At 47.8% G+C, this 13,479-nt stretch overlaps 1 protein-coding gene across 4 annotated transcripts in view; it reads right to left on the bottom strand.

The window, feature by feature from the left end:
- LOC140191667 (1-phosphatidylinositol 4,5-bisphosphate phosphodiesterase delta-3-like) overlaps nucleotides 1–13,479 on the bottom strand; it is a 117,561-nt gene that overhangs the window by 17,942 nt on the left and 86,140 nt on the right. For all 4 annotated transcript variants that reach the window (XM_072249285.1, XM_072249287.1, XM_072249288.1 and 1 more), the window contains one exon: nucleotides 2,505–2,661. In XM_072249285.1, the coding sequence (XP_072105386.1) occupies nucleotides 2,505–2,661 (157 nt within the window). The remainder of the gene's footprint in view (nucleotides 1–2,504; nucleotides 2,662–13,479) is intronic.

Raw genomic sequence — 13,479 nt, 5'->3', positions numbered from 1 at the left:
AGGTGACAAACCAAATCTCTTCAAACTCCTAATGAAGTATAGTCACTGTCTTGCCTTCGTTATAACTGCACTGATATGTTGGGACCAGGTTAGGTCCTCAGAGATCTTGACACCCAGGAACTTGAAACTGCTCACTCTCTCCACTTCTGATCCCTCTATGAGGATTGGTATGTGTTCCTTCGTCTTGCCCTTCCTGAAGTCCACAATCAGCTCTTTCGTCTTACTGACGTTGAGCGCCAGGTCATTTGCACGAACCTGCATGAACTTCAAGTGGGAGACAAAAAGCTGCTTGTAAAAGTAAATGCAAAGACCAAAGCCCAGCTGGATGGATGAAAGGCCAAAATGAAAATAGTCAATGGAGATACGAAAACAGAGGATTCATCAGATGATGTAGTGGATGAGGAAACCAAGAGGAGAGATCAGGTCATGAAGGGAACAATAGAAGAATTATTAAGAGAATATCCCAGTGAACTAAATGCATCTTTCCAATCAGAGTGACTTCCCTTGTCAGGAAATACGTTATCCCACAAGAGTAAGAAACCTCTACAGCAATTAAATCTTTAGGCCTGAATGGGACAATTTAAAATTTATTAAGCTGTGGATGTCTGTATATAGTAGTTGTATTATATAATATATTGTGTGTAACGCCCTGGTTAAGATTTCTATTGCTATGCTGTAAGTATTTCGGTTTAGTGGTTTTCTGCAAAGGCAATTTGCCCTGCTGGTAGAATGTTTTGGTCTCAGCTAAAGATAGGAAGCCATGTTATTCAACTTAGGAAGGTTGTGTCAGCCAATCATAATGGTGGGATCGGGGGAAGGTTCTAGAGAGAGTGGGGCATCAGTTCTAATGGATTCAACCCCTCACCTTCACACTGGGGACAACTTACAGCAGCCGATAATCCACCAACCTGCACCTCTTTGAGATGTGATGTAAATAATATTAAACTTAAGAAAAAAACAATCACGTTGCAAAGACACACAGGGCTACGTGACTGCACACAGTTTCTGAAGAGGCATCCTCAGCATCTGCGGAAAATCGTGAATGGATCGCTGCTGAGGTGTTCTCCCTAGAGGGGGCTGGGAATGGCGAGGAAGAATGCTGGGGCTGCAACAGGCCCAGAGCCTTTTCCAGATCAGGTAACTAGAGGTGGGCAATGAATGTAACCAAGACAACATTCTTCAAGATCTGCTCCAGAACTACTCCACTACTGGAAACTCGAAGCCAAGGTCCTAAACTCAGAAACCCTGCACAGTCATCTCTGATCAGCCAAAACTTCTCTTGTTACCAACCTCGGCACTATCTTTCTAGCATTTGCAGAGCTTTTCATTATTCTCTCTATGTTTAGTACTAACTGTTAATATTTACAATAAGAAGTGAGGGACTGTGAAAGCAGTGGAAAGAGTATTCCCAGCACATAAATGGCTGTTCCTGCAGAGCTTTTATGCCCAATTCACTGCTCTGTTTGGATCCCTTTTGTGACCAACCTGCAGTTTAGGACCCTGCAAAAAACTTGCTAAAATCCTCAAGCTCTTGTTCCAAACTGAACAGTAAACAGCATTTGCTGCATCAGCAGTCGTACACAAAACAAGGGATGGGAACTTATAAAAATAGTCTAAAAAGGCAATTCACAGTTAGGACTCATGGCCGAGCCCGGGTCCTAATGAAAGGTACGATCTGCTGTTGAGACAATTTAAACTCCTTCCCAGACAAACTTGGGGATCCTCTCTCGGCACCACTGAAGCTGTGGGGCTGCCCCAGCTGCTGTGTCTGCAAACTTTGCCATGATTTGTCCTGCTAACAAAATGAACTGAATACCAAGGTTATGGGCCTACTCCGGGATGCTCCATGGATTTGGATCTAAGGACTCAATTTGGTTCGGAATGCTGTTGTGTGCTCGCTCCTATTGTTTATATGATTTGTTTCTTTCTCTTCATTTTGGTCTTCATTTTTTAAAATTGGGTTCTTTTGGGTTTCTTGCTTTGCGGCTGACTGTAAGCAGACAAAATGGTGTATAATTTATACATTTTCTGATAATGAATGTACTTTGAATCCTTGACTAGTCTTAGCACATATCCAACTGGCAGCTCCCTCTGAAACCAGTTGTGAACTTATTACTGATGACAGTGTGAGATCAGTGCTGAGGGTTGGTCTATAGCTCCAAGTCCCTTTTCTATTAATCAACACTTTCCTTACTTCAGACAGAAGTCAAGGATCCCGCACCACAGTTCTGAGTACAGACAGGGTATATGAGCAAATATTTATTTCTTGGCAATTCTAGAACCTTCCTTTCCACAGATCCTGCTTCCTTCAGCACATCACATCAATGACTCGACATGAAGTGGCTACACTGGCCCTTGGACCATGCAAAAGAAAGGGCACATTCCCAACAATGAGCCCAGAGCAGCCAGAGGGATCTGGGCCACAAGCTGTCACACATTTGCACAGGATGATCCCAGGCACATTGACATGACTGGTGCTTCTTTCAACGCAGCAGTGGCTTTACCTGATTCATTGATGAGCTTCTTTGCTTTGTTCTCAGAGAATGACGAGAGCTCACAGACACACATCTTACTCCATGCATGCTGGAAGCCATGGAAATGTACAGCCTTGCAGTAAACCACCAGATCCGACAGCTCCTCTGACATCTCCCCCACTGCCCCCTGCAAGCACACAGCAATGAGAGCTGGATTAAACAGACCTAAAATACCCAGTAAATCCTGGACACCCAAAAGATCCGAGGCATCCAGCCAATCTCTCAGAGCCAAAAGGCACCAAACACCCAGTCAATCCCTCACACCCAACACCCACCACCCACCAAACACCCAGTCAATGTGTCACACCCAACCAACGTCCAACACCCAGTCAATCCCTCACACCCAACCCACAGCCAACACCCAATCCCTCACACCCAACCCACACCCAACACCCAGTCAATGTGTCATACCCAACAGCCAGTCAATCCCTCACACCCAACCCACACCCAACACCCAGTCAATCCCTCACACCCAACACCCAGTCAATCCCTCACACCCATCCCACACCCAACACCCAGTCAATCCCTCACACCCAACCCACACCCAACACCCAGTCAATCCCTCACCCCCAACCCACACCCAACACCCAGTCAATCCCACACCCAACCCACACCCAACACCCAGTCAATCCCTCACACCCATCCCACACCCAACACCCAGTCAATCCCTCACCCCCAACCCACACCCAACACCCAGTCAATCCCTCACACCCAACCCACACCCAACACCCAGTCAATCCCTCACACCCAACCCACGCCCAACACCCAGTCAATCCCTCACACCCAACCCACGCCCAACACCCAGTCAATCCCTCACACCCAACACCCAGTCAATCCCTCACCCCCATCCCACACCCAACACTCAGTCAATCCCTCACACCCATCCCACACCCAACACCCAGTCAATCCCTCACACCCAACACCCAGTCAATCCCTCACACCCAACCCACATCCAACACCCAGTCAATCCCTCACCCCCAACCCACACCCAACACCCAGTCAATCCCTCACACCCAACCCACGCCCAACACCCAGTCAATCCCTCACCCCCAACCCACACCCAACACCCAGTCAATCCCTCACACCCAACCCACACCCAACACCCAGTCAATCTCTCACACCCAACCCACGCCCAACACCCAGTCAATCCCTCACACCCAACCCACGCCCAACACCCAGTCAATCCCACACACCCAACCCACGCCCAACACCCAGTCAATGTGTCACACCCAACCAACGTCCAACACCCAGTCAATCCCTCACACCCAACCCACAGCCAACACCCAGTCAATCCCTCACACCCAACCCATGCCCAACACCCAGTCAATGTGTCACACCCAACAGCCAGTCAATCCCTCACACCCAACCCATACCCAACACCCAGTCAATCCCTCACCCCCAACACCCAGTCAATCCCTCACCCCCATCCCACACCCAACACCCAGTCAATCCCTCACACCCATCCCACACCCAACACCCAGTCAATCCCTCACACCCAACACCCAGTCAATCCCTCACACCCAACCCACACCCAACACCCAGTCAATCCCTCACCCCCAACCCACACCCAACACCCAGTCAATCCCTCACACCCAACCCACAGCCAACACCCAGTCAATCCCTCACACCCAACCCACGCCCAACACCCAGTCAATGTGTCACACCCAACAGCCAGTCAATCCCTCACACCCAACCCACACCCAACACCCAGTCAATCCCTCACCCCCATCCCACACCCAACACCCAGTCAATCCCTCACACCTATCCCACACCCAACACCCAGTCAATCCCTCACACCCAACACACACCCAACACCCAGTCAATCCCTCACACCCAACCCACACCCAACACCCAGTCAATCCCTCACCCCCAACCCACGCCCAGCACCCAGTCAATCCCTCAACCCAACCCACGCCCAACACCCAGTCAATCCCTCATCCCCAACCCACACCCAACACCCAGTCAATCCCTCACACCCAACCCACGCCCAACACCCAGTCAATCCCTCACCCCAACCCACACCCAACACCCAGTCAATCCCTCACACTCAACCCACACCCAACACCCAACACCCAGTCAATCCCTCACTCCCAACCCACACCCAACACCCAGTCAATCCCTCACCCCCATCCCACACCCAACACCCAGTCAATCCCTCACACCCATCCCACACCCAACACCCAGTCAATCTCTCACACCTAACACACACCCAACACCCAGTCAATCCCTCACACCCAACCCACGCCCAACACCCAGTCAATCCCTCACACCCAACCCATGCCCAACACCCAGTCAATCTCTCACTCCCAACCCACGCCCAACACCCAGTCAATCCCTCACTCCCAACCCACACCCAACACCCAGTCAATCCCTCACACCCAACCCACACCCAACACCCAGTCAATCCCTCACCCCCAACCTACACCCAACACCCAGTCAATCCCTCACACCCAACCCACACCCAACACCCAGTCAATCCCTCACACCCAACCCACGCCCAACACCCAGTCAATGTGTCACACCCAACAGCCAGTCAATCCCTCACACCCAACCCACACCCAACACCCAGTCAATCCCTCACACCCAACCCACACCCAACACCCAGTCAATCCCTCACCCCCATCCCACACCCAACACCCAGTCAATCCCTCACGCCCAACACCCAGTCAATCCCTCACACCCAACCCACATCCAACACCCAGTCAATCCCTCACCCCCAACCCACACCCAACACCCAGTCAATCCCTCACACCCAACCCACGCCCAACACCCAGTCAATCCCTCACCCCCAACCCACGCCCAACACCCAGTCAATCCCTCACACCCAACCCACACCCAACACCCAGTCAATCTCTCACACCCAACCCACGCCCAACACCCAGTCAATCCCTCACACCCAACCCACGCCCAACACCCAGTCAATCCCACACACCCAACCCACGCCCAACACCCAGTCAATGTGTCACACCCAACCAACGTCCAACACCCAGTCAATCCCTCACACCCAACCCACAGCCAACACCCAGTCAATCCCTCACACCCAACCCATGCCCAACACCCAGTCAATGTGTCACACCCAACAGCCAGTCAATCCCTCACACCCAACCCATACCCAACACCCAGTCAATCCCTCACCCCCAACACCCAGTCAATCCCTCACCCCCATCCCACACCCAACACCCAGTCAATCCCTCACACCCATCCCACACCCAACACCCAGTCAATCCCTCACACCCAACACCCAGTCAATCCCTCACACCCAACCCACACCCAACACCCAGTCAATCCCTCACCCCCAACCCACACCCAACACCCAGTCAATCCCTCACACCCAACCCACAGCCAACACCCAGTCAATCCCTCACACCCAACCCACGCCCAACACCCAGTCAATGTGTCACACCCAACAGCCAGTCAATCCCTCACACCCAACCCACACCCAACACCCAGTCAATCCCTCACCCCCATCCCACACCCAACACCCAGTCAATCCCTCACACCTATCCCACACCCAACACCCAGTCAATCCCTCACACCCAACACACACCCAACACCCAGTCAATCCCTCACACCCAACCCACACCCAACACCCAGTCAATCCCTCACCCCCAACCCACGCCCAGCACCCAGTCAATCCCTCAACCCAACCCACGCCCAACACCCAGTCAATCCCTCATCCCCAACCCACACCCAACACCCAGTCAATCCCTCACACCCAACCCACGCCCAACACCCAGTCAATCCCTCAACCCAACCCACACCCAACACCCAGTCAATCCCTCACACTCAACCCACACCCAACACCCAACACCCAGTCAATCCCTCACTCCCAACCCACACCCAACACCCAGTCAATCCCTCACCCCCATCCCACACCCAACACCCAGTCAATCCCTCACACCCATCCCACACCCAACACCCAGTCAATCCCTCACACCTAACACACACCCAACACCCAGTCAATCCCTCACACCCAACCCACGCCCAACACCCAGTCAATCCCTCACACCCAACCCATGCCCAACACCCAGTCAATCTCTCACTCCCAACCCACGCCCAACACCCAGTCAATCCCTCACTCCCAACCCACACCCAACACCCAGTCAATCCCTCACACCCAACCCACACCCAACACCCAGTCAATCCCTCACCCCCAACCTACACCCAACACCCAGTCAATCCCTCACACCCAACCCACACCCAACACCCAGTCAATCCCTCACACCCAACCCACGCCCAACACCCAGTCAATGTGTCACACCCAACAGCCAGTCAATCCCTCACACCCAACACACACCCAACACCCAGTCAATCCCTCACCCCCAACCCACACCCAACACCCAGTCAATCCCTCACACCCAACCCACACCCAACACCCAGTCAATCCCTTACACCCAACCCACACCCAACACCCAGTCAATCCCTTACACCCAACCCACACCCAACACCCAGTCAATCCCTCACTCCCAACCCACGCCCAACACCCAGTCAATCCCTCACTCCCAACCCATGCCCAACACCCAGTCAATCCCTCACACCCAACACCCAGTCAATCCCTCACACCCAAGTGACTCCTGGTACCCAGCAGAACCCAGACACATGGTATTAATTAGAACGAGTGACTTAACCGATTTGATTGAACAGTTTACAGTTGGACTCTAAAGGAGGATGTAATATATTCAGTTGTTCATCAGCTCTGAAGAATAACTGAACATTTTGCTGAAGCTTCTCAGGGGTCACTCCATTTGCTCATTGCTATAGGGGCTGTTCACTGAATTGAGAGGATACAAAGATCTTGGTCAAGGGGTCTGCAATCTCATCTTTGTTTCTCTCAATAACCTGGTGTATTTCCCATCAGCGTCTTATCCATCTTAACGGTCTTGAGACCTAACATTAATCATTCTTTATCTCAAATTATCCGAGCAGATTAGCATGTTTTCTGCTGATTTTGCTGTCCTCTACGTCCTTCTCCTTGCTAAATACAAATGCATTCTTTGGTATTCCCTTTAATCCTACTTGGCACAGATTTTTCATGGCCCCTCGGGGCTTTCCTAATTGCATTCCTGAGTTCTTGTTCAGCTTCTTTATAATTTTGAAGGGCTTGGTTTGACTTTTGCTTCTTAAAGCTTACATTTTCCTTTCTCTTCTTGACAAATTCTCCACCTCTCTCAACATCCAATGTTCCCTGACCTTTCCATCCTTGTCCATCGTTCTTTCTGGAATTTACCTGCACTATATTCTGTGCAGTTGGTCTTTAAACCCCCTCCACAGGTCAGATGTGGACTTGCCCCAAAACAGCTGTTTCCAATTAACTCTCCTTAGTTCCTGCTTAATGCTCTTGTAATTTCCCCTGCCCCAATTTAGTACTCTCCTGCAAAGTCCATACTTATCCTTATCTATAGGGGTTTCTCTTCCCGCCATTACAGACATTTACACTACACGCTGCACCCATAAAGCAAACAGCATTGTGAAGGACCCCACACACCCCTCATACAAACTCTTCTCCCTCCTGCCATCTGGCAAAAGGCACTGAAGTATTCGGGCTCTCACGACCAGACTATGTAACAGTTTCTTCCCTCCAAGCCATCAGACTCCTCAATACCCAGAGTATAGACTGACATCTACATCATTTATTATTATATTGTAATTTGTCCTTTACTGTGCCTATTGTCTTGTTTATTAATTATTGTACTTCCCTGCACTGTTTTGTGCTCTTTATGTAGTCCTGTGCAGGTCTGTAATCTAGTGCAGTTTTTATGTTTTACGTAGTCTAGTGTAGCCTTGTGCTGTCTCACATAGTCTAGTGTAGTTTTGTGTTGTTTCATGTAGCACCAGGTTCCTGGAGGAATGTTGTTTCGTTTTTACTGTGTACTGTACCAGCAATTTATGTTCGAAATGACAATAAAAAGCGACTTGACTTGACTTGACTATAGCTCCCTTAAAACTTAAGGAGTCCCTAACTGTTCTCCCACTGAATGGTCAGTCACCTGGAGAGACTCATTTCTCTACATCAGGTCTAGTCCAGTATGGCTCCTCCTCTTGTTGGACTATCTACGTACTGATTTAAGAAACCTTCTTGAATGCACCTAACAGCTTCTGCACCACCTAAACCTCTTGCATTGAGGGGGTCCCAGTTGATATTGGGGAAGTTAATAGCAACCACAACAACCCTAATTGCAACTTTGTCCAGTCGGCATACATATCTCTTCCTCAACGTGACTATTGGGAGGTGGGGTCTGTAGTACAATCCACCAGAGTGATTGCATCTTTCTTGTTTTTGAATTCCACCCAAATGGACTCGGCGTCTGACCTCTCGATTATGTGATATTGCTGAGATATTGTTCCTGATTAGTAGTGCAACTTCCACCTCCACCCACTCTTTTACCTCCCTCTCTAACTTTTCTAAAACATCGAAACTCTGGGACATTAAGCATCCATTCCTGTCCCTCTCTCAACCAAGTCTCTGTAGTGGCCACACCATCATACTTCCATGAATTGATCCGTGCTCTAAGTTACTCACTAACTTTAATCTGACACCTTGGACTGTGGGAGGACCCCAGAGCACCTGGAGGAAACCTATGCGGCGACAGGGAGAACATACAAACTCCTTACAGACAGCGGCAGGAATCGAACCCCAACCGGTGACTGCTGGTGCTGTAAAGTGATTGCACTAACTTCTATGCCACAATGCCGCCCCTAAAGCTTCAATTCCCATCCTGCAAATTGAAACCAGGATGCTTGGGTGAAAACAAAGTATCCTAACTGCTAGACCATACAAGAACATTTCAACCCATCATGTCTATTACCTTGTTCCGACCTGCCCTTACTGACAAAGTTACTGGTCATGGCATCTACCTTCCTCTCAGTCCACCCACTTTCTGACCGGGTTCTCCGGTTCATCAACCTCTTGCAAAACTAGTTCAAACCCTCCTGAATAGCACCAGCAACCCTCCTGGCCAGGATATTGGCACCACTCCAGTTACGGTGCAACCCTGCCCTCTTGTGCAGGTTACCCTGCCCCAGAAAAAGTTCCAATGATACAAAAACCTGAAACCCTGCCCCTTTATGAGTTCCTTAGCCAAACACTCATCTGTTCTATCTTTCTATTCCTGCCCTAACTAGCTTGTGGCACTGGGAGTAAACCAGAGATTATTACCTTTGAGGTCCTGCTTTGCAATGTGCTTCCTAACTCCCTACAGTCACTGTGCAGGACCTCTACCGGTTATCAGTGCCAATGTGCACCACAATCTCTGGCTGCTCACCCACCCCTTCCCTTGACAATGTTCTGCAGCTGCTTTGATCCTGCTACCTGGAGGGCAATACACCGTCCCATAATCTCTTGTCTTTCCCCCTAACTACTGAGTCTCCTATCAGTATCTGTCTGACTCCACACTTCCTCTCAGAGCCGGGCATGGTGCCACTGAGCTGGTTGACCAGCCATGGTCACATTGCTTGGTGCAGCAGGCTTGAGGGGCCAAATAGCCTGTTCCTGCTCCAGTTTTCTATGTTTCCGTTTTCTTGACCAATGTCCTTACATTTAGTACTGCTTTGACTCGCCCTTTAACTTGATCAGTGGGTGCCTCCCTCCCTCCATTGTATTCAATGCTCCATTATCAGCAGCGACATTTCCTGTGGGGCTCCCAAAGCAGCCACTGCTCCCTGCATCCTTGTGAAGGGAACTGCTTTAGGAACAAGTCCTTTAATCTCTTTTTCACCCTACAGCTATTTCATAAAATGCCGATCTGTACGAAACCAACTCATTAAATCTTTCTCATACATCTCCATTACGTTGTGAGGGACAGATATCATGAGGACTGTGACAGTTCAGTAACCCCTGTTATCTTCAAAGGAATGTTCAAGTAGGCTGCTAGTCGTACTATTTGTCCTGCCAAATTTGCTAATACACTTACACAAACCAGGTCTGGTTTGATTAATGGGACAGGAACATTTGCTCTGCTCCAGTGTGTTTTATATCAGCTTTGTCAACATCCTGAGACCAATAAAATATTCTCTGTCTTTGCTTTTGAAATGATCTGAAGTGCGTGGGTGCTCTGTGAGTTTTAAAGCAGTTCTAAATTTCACAAACCACCTTAAAACTCAGGGAGCATCCACACACTTTTCAAAAACAATGTATAATGCTGTCAAAGTAAACAAATTAAGACAGCTTTAAATACAATCTTACACACACTTCAAGAAGGTTCCCAAACTTGAAGGGTTTAAAACAAAGGTTTGCTGGAAGTTATTGATCATGCACAGGAATAGGCCCATCTGCCCATGATGTGCAAAACTAATCCAACTAAATACCTCCTGCCGATAAAACGTCCATATCTGTCCCTTCATGTGCCCCTCTAAGAGCTATTTAAACACCCCTATCGTATCTGCCTCCACCATCGCTCCAGCAGTGCATTCCAGGCTCCCTCCACTCTCTGTGTATAAACATTTAGACCATAAGATCATAAGACAAAGGAGCAGAAGTAGGCCATTCGGCCCATCCAGTCTGCTCCATTTTATCATGAGCTGATCCATTCTCCTATTTAGTCCCACTACCCCGCCTTCTCACCATAACCTTTGATGCCCTGGCTACTCAGATACCTATCAATCTCTGCCTTAAAGACACCCAATGACTTGGCTTCCACTGCTGCCCGTGGTAACAAATTCCATAGATTTGACCTGTATATCTCCCTTGAACCTCCCCCCTCTCTCCAGATCTCTGGGCCTGATGCAGAGTTTCAACCCAAAACATTGACAATTCTTTTCTCCTCCGCAGATGCTGCTTGACACAGAGCTCCTCCAGCAGATTATTTGTTGCTGTGGATTCAGCAACTGCAGTCTCTGGTGTCTCTCTCCTCAGACCATTCTATTTACATTCAGGACCCCAGACTCTGAACTTGCTACATCACTCTGTATCCCAATGGAGAATCCTGTCATATTATGGATGCTCTTTCCTCAGGGGCTTTGCACAACCAGATTGTTGATTAATCTTTTCTCATTACACAATACCGCACCTAGCATGACTGTTCTCTGGCTGGTCCAGAAAACCATCTTGGATAGACTCCAGGAACATTTTTTTCCATAGTATTGTTACTAATTTTGTTCGCCCAACCTATATGTAGATGAAAGTCAGAATCAGGTTTAAGGTCACTGGCATATGTTGTGAAATTTGTTACCTTTGTGGCAACAGTACAATGCAATACATGATAAATATAGAAAAAAAAGAATTACACTAAGTATATGTATATTAAATAGTTATATTAAAAATAGTAGTGCAAAAACAGAAATTAAAGAAGTAGTGAGGTAGTGTCCAGGGGTTCAATGTCCATTTAGGAATCAGATGGCAGAGGGGAAGAAGCTGTTCCTGAATCGCTGAGTGTGTGCCTTCAGGCTTCTGTACCTCCTTCCTAATGGTAACAGTGAGAAAAGGGCATGTCCTGGGTGCTGGAGGTCCTTAATAATGGACACTGCCTTTCTGAGGCACCGCTCCCTGAAGGTGTCTTGGATACTACGGAGGCTGGTGCCCATGATGGAGCTGACTAATTTTACAACTTTCTGCAGCCTACTTCGATCCTGTGCAGTGGCCATTCTGGAATAATACCAGAAAGGATGAAAAAAATCAGTATTTATCACTCTTCCTAAGAAAGCTGGAGCAATAGAATGTGAATTACATAGGACCATAAGTTTAATGAGTCATATCACCAAGATACTTCTAAGAATCTTGATGACAAGAGCCAGAAGTAAGGTACAAGCTAAAATAGGCAAAGAACAATGTGGTTTTGTGAAAGACAAAGGTACAAGAAATGCAATATTGATGTTAGGGATACTATCAGAATGAGCTATTCAAGTGCAAAAAGATTTGTTTGTTTGTTTTATCAACTACACAAAAGCATTTGATAAAGTGAAGCACAATAAGTTATCTGAAATATTACAGAAAACTCTAGATCTAGATTTGAAAGACTTCCACCTAATCAGAAATCTGTACTGGGAACAAACTGCCGCTGTAAGAGTAGATAGAGAAGTGAATCAGTTTACGAAAATCAAGAGGGGCGTTAGACAAGGGTATGTTTTCTCCCCTGATTTGTTTAATGTGTACAGTGAAATAATATTACAAAAAATAAGAGACATCCTGAGAATCAAAATTGGCAGTGAAAACATCAATAATTTCAGATATGCAGATGACACTGTGTTAATTGCAAGTACGGAGAAAGAACTACAAAACTTAATTGAAGTAATTGTTGAAGAAAGTGCAAAAATGGGTCTATCTATCAATCGCAAAAAGACAGAATGTATGGTGATATCCAAAAAGAAGGAGAATCCTATCTGTAGGCTGGGAATAAAAGGGGAAGACATAAAACAAGTACAGAACTTTTGCTGCTTAGGAAGCTGGGTGACATCAGATGGCTGGTGCAACATGGACATCAAAAGAAGAATAGGGATGGCAAAAGACACCTTTACAAGAATGAAGAGTATACTGACCAATACTAAACTAGGCATGACAACCTGTCTCAGAATACTGAAATGTTATGTTTATCCAGTCATGTTATATGGCTCAGAATGTTGGGCAATATCTAGTAACATGAGGAAATGAATTGTAGCAGCAGAAATGTGGTTTTTGAGGAGGATGCAAAGAATATCATGGACAAAACGAATATCTAATGAGGATGTCATGAACAGAGCAAGCACAAAAAGAGAAATAATGTATGAGATCATGAAAAGGCAATGTACCTTCATTGGACATGTGATCAGGAAAGAGGAGTTAGAATGCATGGTAATTATGGGAAAGATTGAAGGGAAGAAAGCAAGAGGAAGACAAAGACAAATGATGATGGAGACAGCAGCCAGAGAACTGGAAATGAATACCAATGAATTGATCCACTTGACCCAAAACAGGAGTGTGTGGGCCATGGCAGTCAAAGCTCAAACTGGGAATGGGCAAGGCACCTGATGATGA

Source organism: Mobula birostris, chromosome X, assembly GCF_030028105.1.
Source record: "Mobula birostris isolate sMobBir1 chromosome X, sMobBir1.hap1, whole genome shotgun sequence".
Taxonomy (NCBI): domain Eukaryota; kingdom Metazoa; phylum Chordata; class Chondrichthyes; order Myliobatiformes; family Myliobatidae; genus Mobula; species Mobula birostris.
Note: the sequence above shows the minus strand (reverse complement) of the source record. Positions and strands in the feature narration are given on the sequence as shown.